Here is a 17476-nt window from a genome sequence, read left to right as displayed (position 1 = left end):
TACAGAGAATAATTGTATGGTTGTACTGTTTGTATGACCAACTCTTACAAAAAGTATCCATTAGCATTCATGTAGGGTTACCCTCATGCTCCTCAAGCCAGGATTTTGCCATTTATCACTCTCCAACAGTGGCTGGCTGTTTGTGGTGATTTGGTGCTGTGTGTGACCCTTTGTCTCTATCATTTCTAGAGTCACCATGACATGGACCTGCCCATGTTGGACCACCAGGGTACAGAGATATTCAAGACCCTCCACTACCTCAGCACCTTGATCCAGAGCCTGAAGAACCCATTAGGAACCCATGACAACCCCGCGCGCATCTGCAGAGACCTCAAGGACTGTGAACAGAGGATGAACGACGGTGAGGGAGGAACAAACGTCGTCTGAGATACAGGACACACTGTAGCCTGAGACTCATGTTTTGGGTTCATTCCTTCAGTTACAGTATACTTGGTCCAAGAGTTTTTCTAGACCATGTGGACCTGACTAGGAAAAACTCTGTGCCTTAGTTATAAGTTAAGGCTATAACTAAGCTAAATTATAATCTATAATGATAAATAGCAAGTCTATACACCTGACCAGTGATATCCCTTCCAAAAGCATTACATACTTGCCATATAGCCCAATATGTGTCCACTCTGCTAAAAGTACACTACTCCTGTATCCTTTTTCACTCAAGTTTGTTCTCCTTTCCTAAGGCACTTACTGGATCGACCCAAACCTCGGCTGCTCTGCCGACTCCATCGAGGTGACGTGTAACTTCACCAGCGGCGGCCAGACCTGTCTGAAACCCATCACAGTATCCAAGGTCAGCATCAACTTCCATTACTACTCAGCCGTTTACAGTCAAAACAAGCCACTATCCAGTCAAAACATCTGATAATAGGAAGCCAATGTTTTAGTCAGGTTTTCAGAGAAACATGTTCAGGAACTGTAAAAGGTGTTGTGTATTTGAGGTTTTAAAAGGCTTCTAAAGTTTGTAATTTCCACTTTGCAATTTCAAACTTGATTTTCCCTTACGAAATATGCCTATTAATTATAATCCACATAATTCACATTTCCTGTTTTTGCAGGATTATTTTCCTACTGTAGCAAACTGGCTCAAATGAAGATCCTACATATGTTTCCACACAAAACCGTCGTACTGTACTAAAGAACAGCATTCTTACTCTTTAGCTCATTTGAATTTCCTGTCTTCCGTTTCTTTTGACACATCCTATATTTTTACTTCAGACAGGTTTTGTATCTGGCACCCAGAACCAAATCTTGAATGTCCACTGGTCTTGTCTGTCACAATAGATTAGGGATTAAATTGTAACGGTAGTTGATGTGTGTCTGTCTGCAGCTGGAGATAGGGGTGGGTCGTATCCAGATGAACTTCCTCCACCTCCTGAGCTCTGAGGCGGTGCAGCACGTTACCATCCACTGCCTGAACGTCCCTGTGTGGGCCAACAGCTCCTCCCTGGAGCCCTCCCCCACCGCCGTGCACTTCAAGGCCTGGAGCGGAGGAGACATGATCCAGGCTGGAGGACTAAAGCCCTACATAGTGAAGGACGACTGCTGGGTATGTCAACCTCCAGCCTCATGTGACATGCTGTTCTCCTACTGAACATACAGCTGGTGAAGGAGATTAGTGAATGAAATATTGGATGACACTTTACATGATGTTACATAGGCTACCATGTATTTAAGGCTATCATGTAATTATAGTAAACTGTACACCAACTGAAGATAATGTATTGCACAGTCTGACCAAATGTTGTTATCACAGGTTCTAAAAGTCAAATCCCCTTGTCTTTCAGATTCAAGATGGCCGCTGGCACCAGACCCATTTCGTCTTCCAGACCCAGGACCCCAACTTACTCCCCATCCTGGATGTGTATAACCTACCGGCCACAGAGCCTGGCTCACACTACCACCTAGAGGTGGGCCCTGTGTGCTTCTTATAGAGGCCTGTTGTTATAGAGGCCTGTTCTTATAGAGGCCCAGGATACAGTACATACACAGCCTCCTCATAGGAGTGACTTGCGGGGGGATGGGGAAGGTTAGGGGGTCTCCCTGTCTCCATATATTGGGGCCCTTCAGGAGAGGCAGGCCCTTAACCCTCCAGCATATGCTCGGACTGCAGAAACAGGCAGGGGGTGCCATTGAGGGACGGACCAGGAGAAACTGCAGAGATACTGGGACGTCTCGCACTATAGTTCCTACCGTCTGCCTGAGGAGAAGATATTAAGCTTTGGCTTCTTTCAGGGACTTGTTTTACTGTCGCACAGCACGAGCCCTAGATGCCCGAGTGAGATAAACATAATATGACAGTCTCTGACATCACTCTTGGAAAACATTTTTAACTTATTACTTTCTATGGTCACAAACTCTCAACATGTTATGAAATGTGTAAAGTAATAGGGAACAATTATAAATGCATTTGCATATTATGAATGCATTACTTATCTTTTTAAATGTTATACATACACATGTATTATTTATACATGTTATATGTATATCTTAACATAAAAGTGCAATAAACATATCTCGTCCTGCAGTTTTTCAAAGCAATTAAGGTTTACAGTGAGACCAAACCATTGGATATAATTTTATAACATTCAGGTGTAGGCCTAGTTTCCAGCATACATCCACAGGTGTCCAGCTATTTTCTCCTGCCTAGTCTGTAGATGACAGATTAATCTACTTGTAGTGGTGATTAGGTGCTGAAGAAATGCCCACCGGTCTACGAATAACTATTGCGCTCACACACAAACATTCCTGATGTGTGTTTCCATAGTCAAATTAATTGAAGCTTGCGGTAAGAGAGTGAATCCAGAAGAGTGTCAGAAGAGTCGGTCTACCTCCCATCTCTCAACTAGCTGTGGTTCAACTAAAAGAGAACCAGAGATGACACCTGATACCTGGTGCTATAATAATTCCTGTGGTCGGTTATGAGGCTGTCTTGTTTAATCCTGGCAGAACATAATCAACCTTTTGTACAGCAAAGGGAATATTTTTTTATACAGTATGAATGCAAAGAAGAAGGAAAAATGATCTAATTCTCTTTTCAAGCTAGCAAAACAGCATTTCTTTCCCTGCATCGTTATGTTATTGTACTCCCCTTTGTATGAGTCTGAAGCTATTATTGAAAGATTTAGGTATTATTTTTGACTTGTTGAAATGTATAAATATGTATAATTATGCAAAGCTTTGTTGTATACAGTGGATCCCAACATGCTAATTTATGTTATTTAATGTCCATGGTTTTTGCAACTTTCTGTAAACTTTAAGCCAGACACCCATCATCAGTAGAGCATTTTCCATTTTGTATAAATTTGGGGCTTCATCAATTTTGTTTTATAGGTTGTTTTTTTAAATAATCATAACTGTACTGTAACCATTTTTCAATGCTTTTACGCCTTACTGTTTTACTTTATTGTTGACCATGTTCGTGAAATCTCTGTACAGGCAGTCAGCTCAACCAACCAATCCATAAGCTCAGAATACCTCTCATATCACACAGCTTAAACAGCCCTCCATCATGTTCTTACATTATTATAACCATAACACATCCAAAAGAGTCATCTGACATCTTTGTTTAGGACCAGGAACAGATATTAGTTGTCGTCATGTACTTCATTCATTCATTCATTCATTCATCTCTGCAGGTCCTTCCTCAGCATCATAATAAAACAGCTTCTAGTTTTCAACACTTTCATTTTCTTCAACATTCAGGTGTTCAATAAATATTTGAAACCCAAGTAGATCTGTGTGTTTCAATTGGTTCTTATTCTCTTATTAAAAAGGTCATTATCGATTTCATTGTCAGCTAAAGACACTGAGTGGAGTTTAGTTCTCAATAAAAGTTAAATATTTAATGCATTATTAATAGTTATCAGTGTGTAAACCCAGAGGTTTTTAATTGTAAAACAGCTCATGTGTTATTGCAACTTAAATACTGCAATATGAATAGTTTTCCCTTTTGAAAAATGTATCTTGAAAGACTAGTGATCGGCCCTTCTCCATACACTTCACCTCCTCGCCACATGAGGGCACTCTTGTCTAATTTTAAACAAAACTTAGTCTAGTTTAACATTTAGCTAAGGGTCTTATTCATCACATCATCTGTTGTTTTTGTTTTTTTTACTAGAATAGAGCTCTACACTTAATCAAGCTATCTGTCCATAAATACAAAAATGACACAAACCAGATATTTCAGGGTTTTGTATTGACAGGCCACTGATGACGAGGTCACACGATATTATCTTGGACACATGGCATGGCGCCCCTTGTCCACGGGTAGGTTGACCCCGTGATGAATGTGGCAGCATCCAACCCCAGGAAGGCTATAGCATGAGCCACTTCACCTGGTCTGCTTACACTTCTCCAGGAACTGGGAGGAGAAAGAGCGTGAACGTGAGAGAGAGAGAGTGAGAGAAATAGGAAGTACACTGTGCAAGGTAGACTAAGTAGAGTGGGGGTCTGTGATGTGAGCCGTGTTTTCTCCAAATATATGATCTCTACAGTATTCCCAACCTTTGGAACCCCAGCCAGTGGACCTGACCTTGTAAACCATGATGTGTGACATCTGTATAACATAAGAGAGTTACCTGAGAATACTGCTCCTCATCCAGTCCTGCTCTCCTGTGGACCTATGTTATGATCACGCCGGGACTGGAGGAGGAAAGACAGAGAGAGATCAACACTGTAGTAACAACTACATAATAAGCAGGGTTAGGCGGTAACGGATTACATGTAATCAGTTACGTTACCAGCAAACATATTGTAATCAGATTACAGATACTTTTGAAAAACTAGAAAAAAGACATTATGACACATGTTTTCTCAATGAAATTCAATTCAGCACTGAAAAAAAGTGCATGTTTAAGTTGGTCCCTTGTAGTTCAGTTGGTAGAGAATGGCGCTTATAACGCTAGGGTAGTGGGTTCGATTCCCGCGAACACCCATACGTAAAATGTATGCACGCTTGACTGTAAATCGATGCATATATTATACGTTTGTTCCACCTGAGCGAGTCTGACCACAAGTTAGAGACCACTGTGACATACCAATAACGTTTGATGGATCATTTTTGTCTTCTTCTAATGACTCTGCAGGGGAAAATAATCCAAAAGTAACCAGATTATGTTACTGAGTTTGGGTAATCAAAAAGTTACTTTACTGATTACAATTTGGGACAGGTAACTAGTAACAGATTACATTTAGAAAGTAACCTAAATTAGTACCTAAACAGACTTGACTTGCCGGACAGAGTTGATTCGTACTTGCTTTGATGCCAGCTCTGAGCGGGAGGTATATGAGTCATGAGTGCCTGTGCTTTCAATACAGTCCGAAATAATTAGCAAGAAGAAGTCAAAAGAAAAAACTTGTCCTGACCAAGTGCTATGCAACGTGTGAATTGGTCAATGGCAGATTTAGCTATACAATAGGCAAGGACACCTGGGAACTAAAAAAAAGAAGATAATTGAGCTCAACAGAAACCATAATTTAACGTGGTCCTCTGTAGCTCAGCTGGTAGAGCACGGCGCTTGTAACGCCAGGGTAGTGGGTTCGAACCCTGGGACCACCCATACACAAAAATGTATGCACGCATGACTGTAAGTCGCTTTGGATAAAAGCGTCTGCTGAATGGCTTATTATTATTATAATTATAATTGAGCATAATAAAGAAACACACGTTTTACTATCCTTGTTTCTACCTAAAACTGATTTCCATTAAAAATCCTATTTTCCCTAACCCGTAAGCCTAAAATAGCCTTTCTCCTCATGGGAACCTGAGAAATGTCCCCACGAGGGAGAATTTTCCTCGTTTTACTATCCTTGTGGGGACTTCCGGTAACTAATAGTATTACACACACCCCTCACTGTCTATTGCTCTTATCTCAATTAACAGATATTCTTCTGTAAATGAGTTGTGTGGTGTACACTCCACACACGCTGGTGTGGTGATACCTACTGATCGTTGGCCGTTGACGCTGGAGACAGCGACGATAGAACCCTTGGACTTGATGAGGTGAGGTACACAGAGCTGAGTCAGGTGGGATACTGATCTGTGAAATAAAGAAACAAACCTTCACTAAGAAAGAAAAAGAATTCGCCTACTAGTCATCTCTCGTGGACAGATCTACGTAAACATAACTGGTACCAGCTAACCAATTACGTGATACTTTAGTTCTGGTTAACCGAGGTTAGCCTAGTGTCCAAATAATACTGACAATATAATAGACAGCCCACTGTATAAAGCATGTACTGCAATGAAGAAGTACTGCAGATTTAAGGCTTCATCCAAGCAGCGAAATATAAACACCAGCTCCTTTGCGGTACAGTATATAGTGCATTCAGAAAGTATTCAGACCCCTTGACTTTTTCCACATTTTGTTACATTATAGCCTTATTCTAAAATGGATTAAATCATCCCCCCCATCAATCTATATACAGTGGGGGGGGGGGGAGTATTTAGTCAGCCACCAATTGTGCAAGTTCTCCCACTTAAAAAGATGAGAGAGGCCTGTAATTTTCATCATAGGTACACGTCAACTATGACAGACAAAATGAGAAACAGCCCCAAAGCATGATGTTTCCACCCCCATGCTTCACAGTAGGTATGGTGTTCTTTGGATGCAACTCAGCATTCTTTGTCCTCCAAACACGACGAGTTGAGTTTTTACCAAAAAGTTATATTTTGGTTTCATCTGACCATATGACATTCTCCCAATCCTCTTCTGGATCATCCAAATGCACTCTAGCAAACTTCAGACGGGCCTGGACATGTACTGGCTTAAGCAGGGGGACACGTCTGGCACTGCAGGATTTGAGTCCCTGGCGGCGTAGTGTGTTACTTATGGTAGGCTTTGTTACTTTGGTCCCAGCTCTCTGCAGGTCATTCACTAGGTGTGTGGTTCTGGGATTTTTGCTCACCGTTCTTGTGATCATTTTGACCCCACGGGGTGAAATCTTGCGTGGAACCCCAGATCGAGGGAGATTATCAGTGGTCTTGTATGTCTTCCATTTCCTAATAATTGCTCCCACAGTTGATTTCTTCAAACCAAGCTGCTTACCTATTGCAGATTCAGTCTTCCCAGCCTGGTGCAGGTCTACAATTTTGTTTCTGGTGTCCTTTGACAGCTCTTTGGTCTTGGCCATAGTGGAGTTTGGAGTGTGACTGTTTGAGGTTGTGGACAGGTGTCTTTTATACTGATAACAAGTTCAAAAAGGTGCCATTAATACAGGTAACGAGTGGAGGACAGAGGAGCCTCTTAAAGAAGAAGTTACAGGTCTGTGAGAGCCAGAAATCTTGCTTGTTTGTAGGTGACCAAATACTTATTTTCCACCATAATTTGCAAATAAATTCATTAAAAATCCTACAATGTGATTTTCTGTTTAAAAAAAATCTCAATTTGTCTGTCATAGTTGACGTGTACCTATGATGAAAATTACAGGCCTCTCTCAACTTGCACAATTGGTGGCTGACTAAATACTTGTTTTCCCCACTGTACAATAGTCCATAATGACAAAGTGAAAACAGGTTTTTAGAATTGTATGCACATTTATGAAGAAAAAAAAAAAAACGGAAATACCTTATTTACATAAGTATTCAGACCCTTTGCTATGAGACTCGAAATTGAGCTCAGGAGCATCCTGTTTCCATTGATCATCCTTGAGATGTTTCTACAACTTGATTGGTGTCCACCTGCGGTAAATTCAATTGATTGGACATGATTTGGAAAGGCACACACCTATATAAGGTCCCACAATTGACAGTGCATGTCAGAGCAAAAACCAAGCCATTAGGTTGAAGGAATTGTCCGTAGAGCTCAGAGACAGGATTGTGTTGAGGCACAGATCTGGGGAAGGGTACCTCAATTTCTGCAGCACTGAAGGTCCCCAAGAACACAGCGGCCTCCATCGTTCTTAAATGGAAGAAGTTTGGAACCACCAAGACTCTTACTAGAGCTGGCCGCCCAGCTGAACTGAGCAATCGGGGGAAAATGTCCTTGGTCAGGGAGGTGACCAAGAATCTGATGATCACTCTAACGGAGATCCAGAAGTTTTCTGTGGAGATAGGAGAACCTTCCAGAAGGACAACCATCTCTGCAACACTCTACCAATAAGCCCTTTATGGTACAGTGGCCAGACAGAAGCACATGACAGTCTGCTTGGAGTTTGCCAAAAGGCACCTAAAGGACTCTCAGACCATGAGAAACTAGATTCTCTGGTCTGATGAAACCAAGAATGAACTTGGCCTGAATGCCAAGCATCACGTCTGGAGGAAACCTGGCACCATCCCTAAGGTGAAGCATTGTGATAGCAGCATCATGCTGTGGGGATGTTTTTCAGCGGCAGGGACTGGGAGACTAGTCAGGATCGAGGGAAAGATGAACGGAGCAAAGTACAGAGAGATCCTTGATGAAAACCTGCTTCAGAGCACTCAGGACCTCAGACTGGAGCGAAGGTTAACCTTCCAACTGTAAAAGGGTTGGTTATGTTTCCACTTGCCTCTAAAGAAATGTATATTTAATGTTCAAGGATTCTTATTGGTTGGTTCAACTCTGATGACAATAAGGCATGTTGTGATTGGCCCCGCTTGCAGCTAGGGGGAGATTGTGAACGTCAGGTCTTCCCAGTATGATAATGTGATGCAAGGGGTAGGTCATGTTCTGAATACTGTTTTATATTTTACAATGTGTACAAGGTTGCTGTACGTTACTGATTCATACATGTGTGGGTATATGGTACCTGTTAGGGATTGAGGGGCTTTCTGGGATGTGCTTTGACATATGATTGCTGTAGATAATTGTGTTAGCTAGCATACACCGACGTAATGGTCACATGAGCCCACTGCTAACACAGTTGCCTTCATGTTACAGATTTTGCCATCGACAGCCATCAATATCGTTAAGCTCTGCACAACTAACGTGCTGTTTCCCATTTAACAACAGGTATTTACACAGGTTATATTTTGTATTGTATTTTTGTATTTTGTTTGCCCAGTATGAAAATGTGATGCAAGGGATTTTGCCATCGACAGCCATCAATATCGTTAAACTCTGCACAACTAACGTGCTGTTTCCCATTTAACAACAGAAATAAGTGAAGCTCAACTGGGACCACTGGCTGATGTGATTTATTAAGAGAAAACAAAACGCAAGGAGAGTACGATATACATCTGTTACACTGGTGTCGTGACTCGTCTTGTCTTCGCCGGACGTCACGTGGAGGGATCCGAGACCCGGATTCAAGAAGTACTGTGGTTGCTGATGCACGCCAGAGGCCTAGGTTTTGCTTTCTGCACAAGTGGAATTCTCAGGGAGCTCCTGGTAGCATGAGTGAGTGGGGGAAATATTAATGTACTGTTTTTTTACTTGTATGTGGTGATGCTATGGTTATTTAGTGATGTAATTGTGCTGTTATGCTAGTAACCTTCCAAAGCCAATTAACGTGAGGGTGACGCCATTTTCTACCACACGGTGGCGACAACTATTTATTAAGGCGTTTCTTGTTACTTTTCTGTGTTGATTCTTGGTCTTGTTAGACAACTACTACTGAACTTTTATTTTGAGCGCATTATGTTGAAGCTGATTTTATAGAAGTGTTCATATTGATTGTGTTAAAAAGAAAAACATTTGACTTCATATTTTTTATTATTTTTTTATTTAAAAAATGGAACATTTTGGGAGAGGTAGGGGAGTTTTCATGTTTAACCCTTTACCGCTAGTGGGTAGGGGGGCAACTATTTATCCAGGTACTTCCACACCTCTGGTCAGGCCAACTGCACAGGCAAGTGTGCGCTTTCCACATGATTTAGAGCTACCTCAACTCGATGCATTCGAGCCAGTTTCACCTAGTCCTAGGATGGAGGATGTGTCTATGGATTTCCTGGCGGGCATTGTTAAGCAGATAGGTTACTCCATAGGTGAAAATATTGCCTCTTGTTTGGAATCAAAGGCTATGGGAGATGGGGTGGGACAGAAGGTTGATAATGTTGGTGGTACCAAGGCTGGGGCCAACTCTAGTCTAAATGTTGTGGTGAAAAATGATGTCAGGGAACAAGTCTGTTTCAGGGGGGATGGTTCAGAGGAATGCACAGTGCATGAGTGGGAGGAGACCATGTTAGTGTACATGCAGAAGAAGGGCTATGGTGGGCAGGAGAGGTCAGATGAAGTTTTGGGTAAGCTGTCAGGGCGGGCACGTGACGTGGTAAGAGTAAGCCTACGCAGTAACCCAGTTGACTTAAGCCAGGGCCCTAGACCAGTTTTTGACATTCTGAAGCACCACTTTAGCGACACAATCAACTCCGACATGCCCCTAGCTGATGTTTATTCTACGTTGCCAATGGAAGGGGAGACTCCATTTGATTACTGGATCAGACTGAACAGGGCCATAGAGGTGGCAGAGGACTGTTTGAAGAGGCAGAACAAGGAGCTAGACAATCCATCACGTGTTCTGACTGTCATGTTCATCAAGCACTGTCCGAACCCAGAGCTGTCATTGATATTCATGTGCAAACCATTGCATGAGTGGACGGCTGCGGAGGTCCATGGCAGGCTGGAGGAGTACCAGAGGAAGTGCAAGGCTCCACGTCCCTTGCGGCTGGCCCCACTGGTCACCACACTGACGCAGGAAGTAAGTAGGCTAGTGTAGGCTGTTGCAAACTGCCCGGAGCCCTTGCAGCAGCCCACAAATGGCTCATCCGAGGCATTGGATCGTGTGATTGGCATGCTTGAACGGGTCTTGGAGCAGAGGCCACAGCAACCTGTAGGCGGCTATGATAACCGTTTCCAGAGGAGGCCCAGGAGAAGGGAGAACCCGTCTTTGCAATGCAAAGTGTGTGGGGATGCGAATCACAGCACAATGGATCATTGTTATTCTAACCACCTATGCTTCCTCTGTTATGCAGCGGGGCACACACATCAAGAATGCCCTCGCACTTCATCTGTAACTCCCGTCCCTCCATCAGACAGCAACACGACAAAGCGGCAGGAAAACTAGCTGGCCTGCACGGGATGGGGGGAAGTGCTGGGCCTTGTGAGGTGCCCCAATCAGATAGTGGTGTAGATTTCGAGTCAATATATTCAATGGTTTGTGATGACGTCAAGTCGAACGAAAAAGTCATTATGCAAAATACACAGAGAGTGCTCCACAACGATGAACTCTTCTAAACTAGGGTGTTACTGGGGGATGCTATAGAGGTGAGCGCTATGATTGACAGCGGTTCTATGGCATGCACATTGAGCTCAACAGTGGTGCCACGCCTTGAGAAAGCAGGTGTGCTCAAGAGTGGCTCCCTCAGTCCGACTGAAGTGGTGTTGATTGGCTGCAGGTGTGTGTGAATTGAATCTGTGTGTGTATGGCAGCAGTGTCTCTGTCCCTGTTCTAGTAGCGGATGGCCAACGTCATGAGCTCATCCTAGGCAGCAACGTGATAAAACACCTCATCAGGGAGCTGAAGACGACAGGTGACTTCTGGGAGAAGATGTCATCATCTGAACACAATGGAGATGACAAACTGTTCCGTCTGCTGGCTAATGTAGAGAGATGGAAAGGGACCGAAGTGCCAGAAAGACTGGGCACAGTAAGGCTGAAGCGGGCGGTCACGTTGGAGCCTATGCAGGAACATTTAGTCTGGGGCCGGCTGTGTACGCCTCAAAATGTATCCGCAGGCAGTGCTGTCATTATTGAGCCTACGAGGGCACGCTCAAGACCAAAAAACATCCTAGTGGGGAGAACAGTAGCGACATTGTGGAGCGATGGCTGGGTCCCTGTCAAAGTTATCAATCCCTCATCAAAGCCAGTAACAGTGAGACGCAATGCCAAGATAGCGGACGTTTTTCCTTGCATGGCATTAGAGGACTTTGACCCTGACTATATGGATAGGCCCACTGTCTAACCGGTCCCCCTGGTGCAGCAGGTATACAAAATGGAGGACAATCCAGACTTTGACAATGGTAGTGGAGATAGCTTGACCGTTGACAGTACCGTCAAACCGAACAGAGTGACAAATGAGGTGTTGCACGAGTTAGGGCTAGGTGACATTGACATTGAGTCCACTCAGTTGTCGCAACAGTGTAAGGCCAGGCTAGTTCAGCTTATAGCCCGCTACGAGTCTCTCTTCTCCCAGCACAAACTAGATTGCGGGAAGGCTACTGGATATGTCCATCGCATCAGACTCAGTGACACCAAGCCTTCTAGGCTACCTTACCGTAGGCTCTCCCCTAACCATTATGACAAGCTCAGGCAGGCCTCGGATGAGATGGAAGAGCGAGAGATAATCAGGAAATCCAGCAGTGAGTATGCCTCCCCGCTCGTGCTGGTCTGGAAGAAGTCTGGTGATCTGAGACTGTGTACAGACTTCCGATGGCTCAATGCTCGCACTGTAAAGGATGCTCACCCTCTACCTCACCAAGCTGATGCTCTGGCGGCCTTGGGTGGCAATGCCTTCTTCTCTACAATGGATTTGACCTCAGGCTACTACAATGTGGAGGTGCATGAAGACGACAAGAAGTTTACAGCCTTCACTTCTCCTTTTGGGTTATATGAATATAACCGTCTTCCACAAGGACTTTGCAACAGCCCAGCTACATTCATGAGGATGATGTTGAGCATTTTTGGGGATCAACATTTTTCTAGCCTTCTATGCTACCTGGACGATGTGCTGGTTTTTGCCCTGACTGAAGAACTTGGATTGCAACGCTTGGAGTCAGTTTTTGAGCGTCTCAAAGCCCATAATCTGAAATTGTCTCCAAAGAAATGCCATTTCATGAAGAGGTCAGTGCGGTTCTTGGGGCATGTCATCAGTGAAGGAGGTGTGGCCACAGACCCAGAAAAAGTGAAGGCTATTGCAGGGATGACAGAGAAGGATCTCATGGAGGACAACACGGACGTGCCCTCTCAAGGGAAGATTCGGTCCTTTCTCGGAATAATAGTCTATTACCAGCAGTTCATTGAGGGGTGCTCCACCATCGCTAAGCCGCTGCATGGGCTGACAACGGGGACGAAGGCACCACGCCATGGGAAAGGCAAGAGGAAAAGAGGAATACATAGGAAACTCACAGCAGCAGACTGGACTGGTGAGTGCAAACAGGCCTTTAGTCAGTTGAAACAAGCTCTCCTCGATCAGGTCATGCTAGCCCACCCTGATTTTAGTAGACCTTTCTTGCTGTCTGTAGACGCATCTAGTAATGGATTAGGTGCTGTCCTCTCCCAGGTGCCAGAGGATGGGTCTGCATCCAGACCCGTAGCATTCGCTAGCAAATCACTTACTTATGTACAGTCAAAGTATCTTGCCCATAGGTTAGAGTTTTTTGCTTTACGCTGGGCCGTCTGTGAGAAGTTTAGTCATTGGCTAAGGGGCAAGCCTTTTACTGTATGGACAGACAACAACCCATTAACGTACACCCTGTCCAAGCCCAAATTGGACGCCTGTGAACAGAGATGGGTTGCTAAACTCGCTCCATTCGAGTTTGACATCAAGTACATCCCCGGTCCCAAAAATGTCATTGCTGATGCACTCAGTAGACAGCCATTTGTGCAGCCGAGCGCTCTCCACCGCATCACAAGGGTTCCAAACAAGGGCTTGCTGGAAGAAGCTGCGGGAGTACGTGCTGAGAAGGTGCAAGATGTGTTCCGCTGGTCGAACCACCCATTCGACCTCGAAAGCTGCTCACCGTCAATTGAGGCAGATGCCTGTGAAATTGTCATGGACTGCCAAACTACCTCCTATCCTTCTCCTGGTTCTCTGTCAAAGGAAGTGGTGTCAGCAGTCCTGAGGTCGCAAGGGGAGGCTGGTCTACAGAACTGTGCGCTGCTACTGCCTCAGCTCACTCAGTCACTGGTGCCATCTGAGATGTCAGATGTGAGAGTGCTATCCCGTGACGACCTGATATCAAAGCAGCGCCAGGATGACGCACTCGCCAGAGTTGTCTTCTACGTGGACAGGGGCTGTAGACCTTCTAGGAGGGAACGTGGCCATGAACCACTCGAGGCTCTGCGGATTCTGAAGACCTGGGAGAAGCTCACTCTGAAAATGGGTGTACTATATCGCGTTACCAAAAGTTCACTGTCAAAGAAGAAGACGTACCAGTATGTAGTACCCACCTCAATGAGGGTGACAGTCTTGAAGGGTGTCCACGATGAAGCTGGTCATCAGGGGCAACAGCGGACGTTGTACTTGACGAGACAGAGGTTCTTCTGGCATGGTCTGGAGTCGGATGTGAGAGAGTATGTCAAGACCTGCAAGAGGTGTGTGTTCAGTAAGGCCCCCGAGCTAGAGGCCAGAGCTCCACTGGAGAACATCACGACTGAGCCCCTTGAGTTGGTGTGTGTGGACTTCTGGTCTGCTGAAGACTCCAACAACAAGTCCTTGGATGTTCTGGTTGTCACTGATCATTTTTCTAAGATGGCCCATGCCTTCTTGTGTCCGAACCAATCAGCTAAAGCAGTGGCACTTCAGCTGTGGAACAACATCTTCTGTGTGTATGGTTTTCCTGGTCGTATCCACTCTGACCAAGGGGCCAACTTTGAAAGTAAATTGATTGCTGAGTTGTTGAGTGCTGCAGGAGTCCAGAAGTCGCACACAACTCCCTACCATCCGATGGGGAATGGGGGAGTCGAAAGGTTCAATAGAACACTGGGAAACATGATCAGGGCTTTACCTGCGAGAGCGAAGCACAGGTGGCCCCAGAAGCTGAAGTCGTTGACCTTCGCCTACAACTGTACAGTCCATGAAACCACGGGCTACGCCCCTTTCCAGTTGATGTTTGGGAGAACCCCACGTCTGCCTGTCGACATGATGTTTGGTACTGTGCTGCAAGACTCAGAGGTTGTAGACTATGATGAGTACATCAAGTCCCTGACGAGAGACCTGAGGGAGGCCATGGAGACGTTACAGGTGTCGGCAACCAAACAGCTGAAGAGGCATGCGGGCCTCTACGACAGGAAGATCAGAGGAGCTCCAGTGGAGGTCGGTGATCGGGTGCTGCTGGCGAATAAGGGTGAACGTGGAAAGAGAAAGCTGGCAGATCGTTGGGAGAACAACCTCTATATTGTTACGGAGAAGAATAGTGACATCCACATCTTCAAGATACAGAACATGTCAACTGGCCAGGAGAAAACGGTCCACCGTAATCTGATAATGCCTGTAAACTTCTTGCCTCTCCCCGACACTGCCTTGGAGACATCTAATACAGGAGACCGTGAGGATCCGAGTGAGGAGATGAAGGACTCATCCATGAACGATATACCAGAAATGGACATTGGTGAGAGGACTAGGGTGTATCAGAACAGACCTCGGGGGAAGCACAGCCGGAGCACTCTGAAAAAGAAACCCCAGATGTGCTGGAAGATGGGCCACTGGGGAGGGATCCTCAGAACACCACATTCTGAGGGTGCCACTGGCGGCACAAGCATGTCAGAGCTAACCTTTGGAGAAGAAATGTCAGAACCCTCTGAAGAAGAAAGGCATTCTGAAGATGCCGCTGGTAGCACTAGCTCCACAACAGTCACAGAACCCTTGACCTTGACTATCCACCGACTGTGGACAGTGACCCACCAGTGGTGGTTGTAGGTGAACAGGTTAAACGTAATAACTCTGTTAGGCCTGTCAGGTCTGGGGCTGGTCGGGTTAGGAAACGCCCAGTGAGGCTCATAGAGACTATGCAGACACAGAGGGTTTTTCATACAGAATTCATTAGAATAGCTGTGTGGGTATAGGATTAAAATACAAGTCTGTAGGCCTTTTTTTTTTTTTTTTTACTTTCAAGAGACCCCATAGAGGTCATGGGTCAGAGGTCAAGTTTTTTCTGTCTGAGGTTCTTATTGTCACTGAGTGTACTGAACATGTAACAGGCATGTTTTCCTACGGGGTCTTTGAATTCCCCTAATTCTCTTTTGAGAATAGTCTTTGCACTGGAATATTTGGTGACATATGTATTGCAAGGTATTGCATACCTCATTTTGTTTCTTTATAGTATGCAAGTGTAATTCAGCAGGGGAGAATGTAACAGGGTTGGTTATGTTTCCACTTGCCTCTAAAGAAATGTGTATATAATGTTCAAGCATTCTTATTGGTTGGTTCAACTCTGATGACAATAAGGCGTGTTGTGATTGGCCCCGCTTGCAGCTAGGGGGAGATCGTGAACGTCAGGTCTTCCCAGTATGAAAATGTGATGCAAGGGGTAGGTCATGTTCTGAATACCGTTTTATATTTTACAATGTGTACAAGGTTGCTGTACGTTACTGATTCATACATGTGTGGGTATATGGTACCTGTTAGGGATTGAGGGGCTTTCTGGGATGTGCTTTGGCATATGATTGCTGTAGATACGTGTGTTAGCTAGCATACACTGACGTAATGGTCACATGAGCCCACTGCTAACACAGTTGCCTTCATGTTACAGATTTTGCCATCGACAGCCATCAATATCGTTAAGCTCTGCACAACTAACGTGCTGTTTCCCATTTAACAACAGAAATAAATGATGCTCAACTGGGACCACTGGCTGATGTGATTTATTAAGAGAAAACACAACGCAAGGAGAGTACGATATACATCTGTTACACAACAGGACAACGATCCTAAGCACACAGCCAAGACAACATAGGAGTGGCTTCGGGATAAGTCTCTGAATGTCCTTGAGTGGCCCAGCCAGAGCCTGGACTTGAACCCGATCTAACATCTCTGGAGAGACCTGAAAATAGCTGTGCAGTGGCGCTCATCATCCAACCTGACAGAGCTTGAGTGAATCTGCAGAGAAGAATGGGAGAAACTACCCAAATACAGGTGTGCCACGCTTGTAGCGTCATACCCATGAAGACTCGAGGCTGTAATCGCTGCCAAAGGTGCTTCAACATAGTACTGAGTAAAGGGTCTGAATACTAATGTAAATGTGATATTTCCGTTTTCTTTGTTTTTTGCAAACATTCCTAAAAAATGTTTTTGCTTTGTCATTATGGGTCAAGGGGTCTGAGTACTGTAAGTCATTCAAAACGTTATTATTATCTTCTACTGGACGATGTTCATGACGTCGTCATACTGAGCCAGGTCACCTGTCTTGATGTTGCCCATGGCAGGATGCCAGCACTGTTGATGAGGGCATCCAGCCGGCCCAAGTGGGCGATGGTCTGTTCCACCGTCTTCTTTACTGTTGGTCAGGTCTCCTGGTACAAGCCAGGGCTGCATTGACAGCAATGGACAGGGATATCATGTCACTCACTCAAGATATATTTTGTTAGTGTTGCCAATGCTATTGATGCCATTAGGAGCCCAGCGGTGTGTATTCATGAATGCCAAAAAACTGACTAAGAAAAAAATAAATGTATCTTTCATCTCTCTGTTTCAGAATTGTCCTTCAAGTCTATATTATAATAATAATAATAATAATAGCCAATCAATGTTGAGCTAAAATGAGTGCACTCAACTGTGAATGGTCCTGGCACACCAACAAATAAATAAAGGAAGCCAGCTTGGATTTAGC

At 44.7% G+C, this 17476-nt stretch overlaps 1 protein-coding gene and 1 pseudogene across 2 annotated transcripts in view; one reads left to right on the top strand and one right to left on the bottom strand.

The window, feature by feature from the left end:
- The window catches only part of LOC121558076 (collagen alpha-1(XXVII) chain B), a 93844-nt gene extending 90095 nt beyond the window's left edge, over positions 1 to 3749 (top strand). For both annotated transcript variants that reach the window (XM_041871560.2, XM_041871561.2), the window contains exons 57-60: positions 190 to 361; positions 699 to 808; positions 1346 to 1564; positions 1803 to 3749. In XM_041871560.2, the coding sequence (XP_041727494.1) occupies positions 190 to 361; positions 699 to 808; positions 1346 to 1564; positions 1803 to 1949 (648 nt within the window). In that variant the 3' untranslated portion in view covers positions 1950 to 3749. The remainder of the gene's footprint in view (positions 1 to 189; positions 362 to 698; positions 809 to 1345; positions 1565 to 1802) is intronic.
- A 445-nt stretch (positions 3750 to 4194) lies between these two features.
- LOC121558070 lies at positions 4195 to 17181 on the bottom strand (annotated as a pseudogene).
- Positions 17182 to 17476: the final 295 nt, after the last annotated feature.

The sequence above is a fragment of the Coregonus clupeaformis genome, chromosome 18 (genome assembly GCF_020615455.1).
Source record: "Coregonus clupeaformis isolate EN_2021a chromosome 18, ASM2061545v1, whole genome shotgun sequence".
In the NCBI taxonomy this organism is placed as follows: domain Eukaryota; kingdom Metazoa; phylum Chordata; class Actinopteri; order Salmoniformes; family Salmonidae; genus Coregonus; species Coregonus clupeaformis.
The sequence above is the reverse complement of the archived record's forward strand: the minus strand, read 5'-3'. Positions and strand labels throughout refer to the sequence as shown.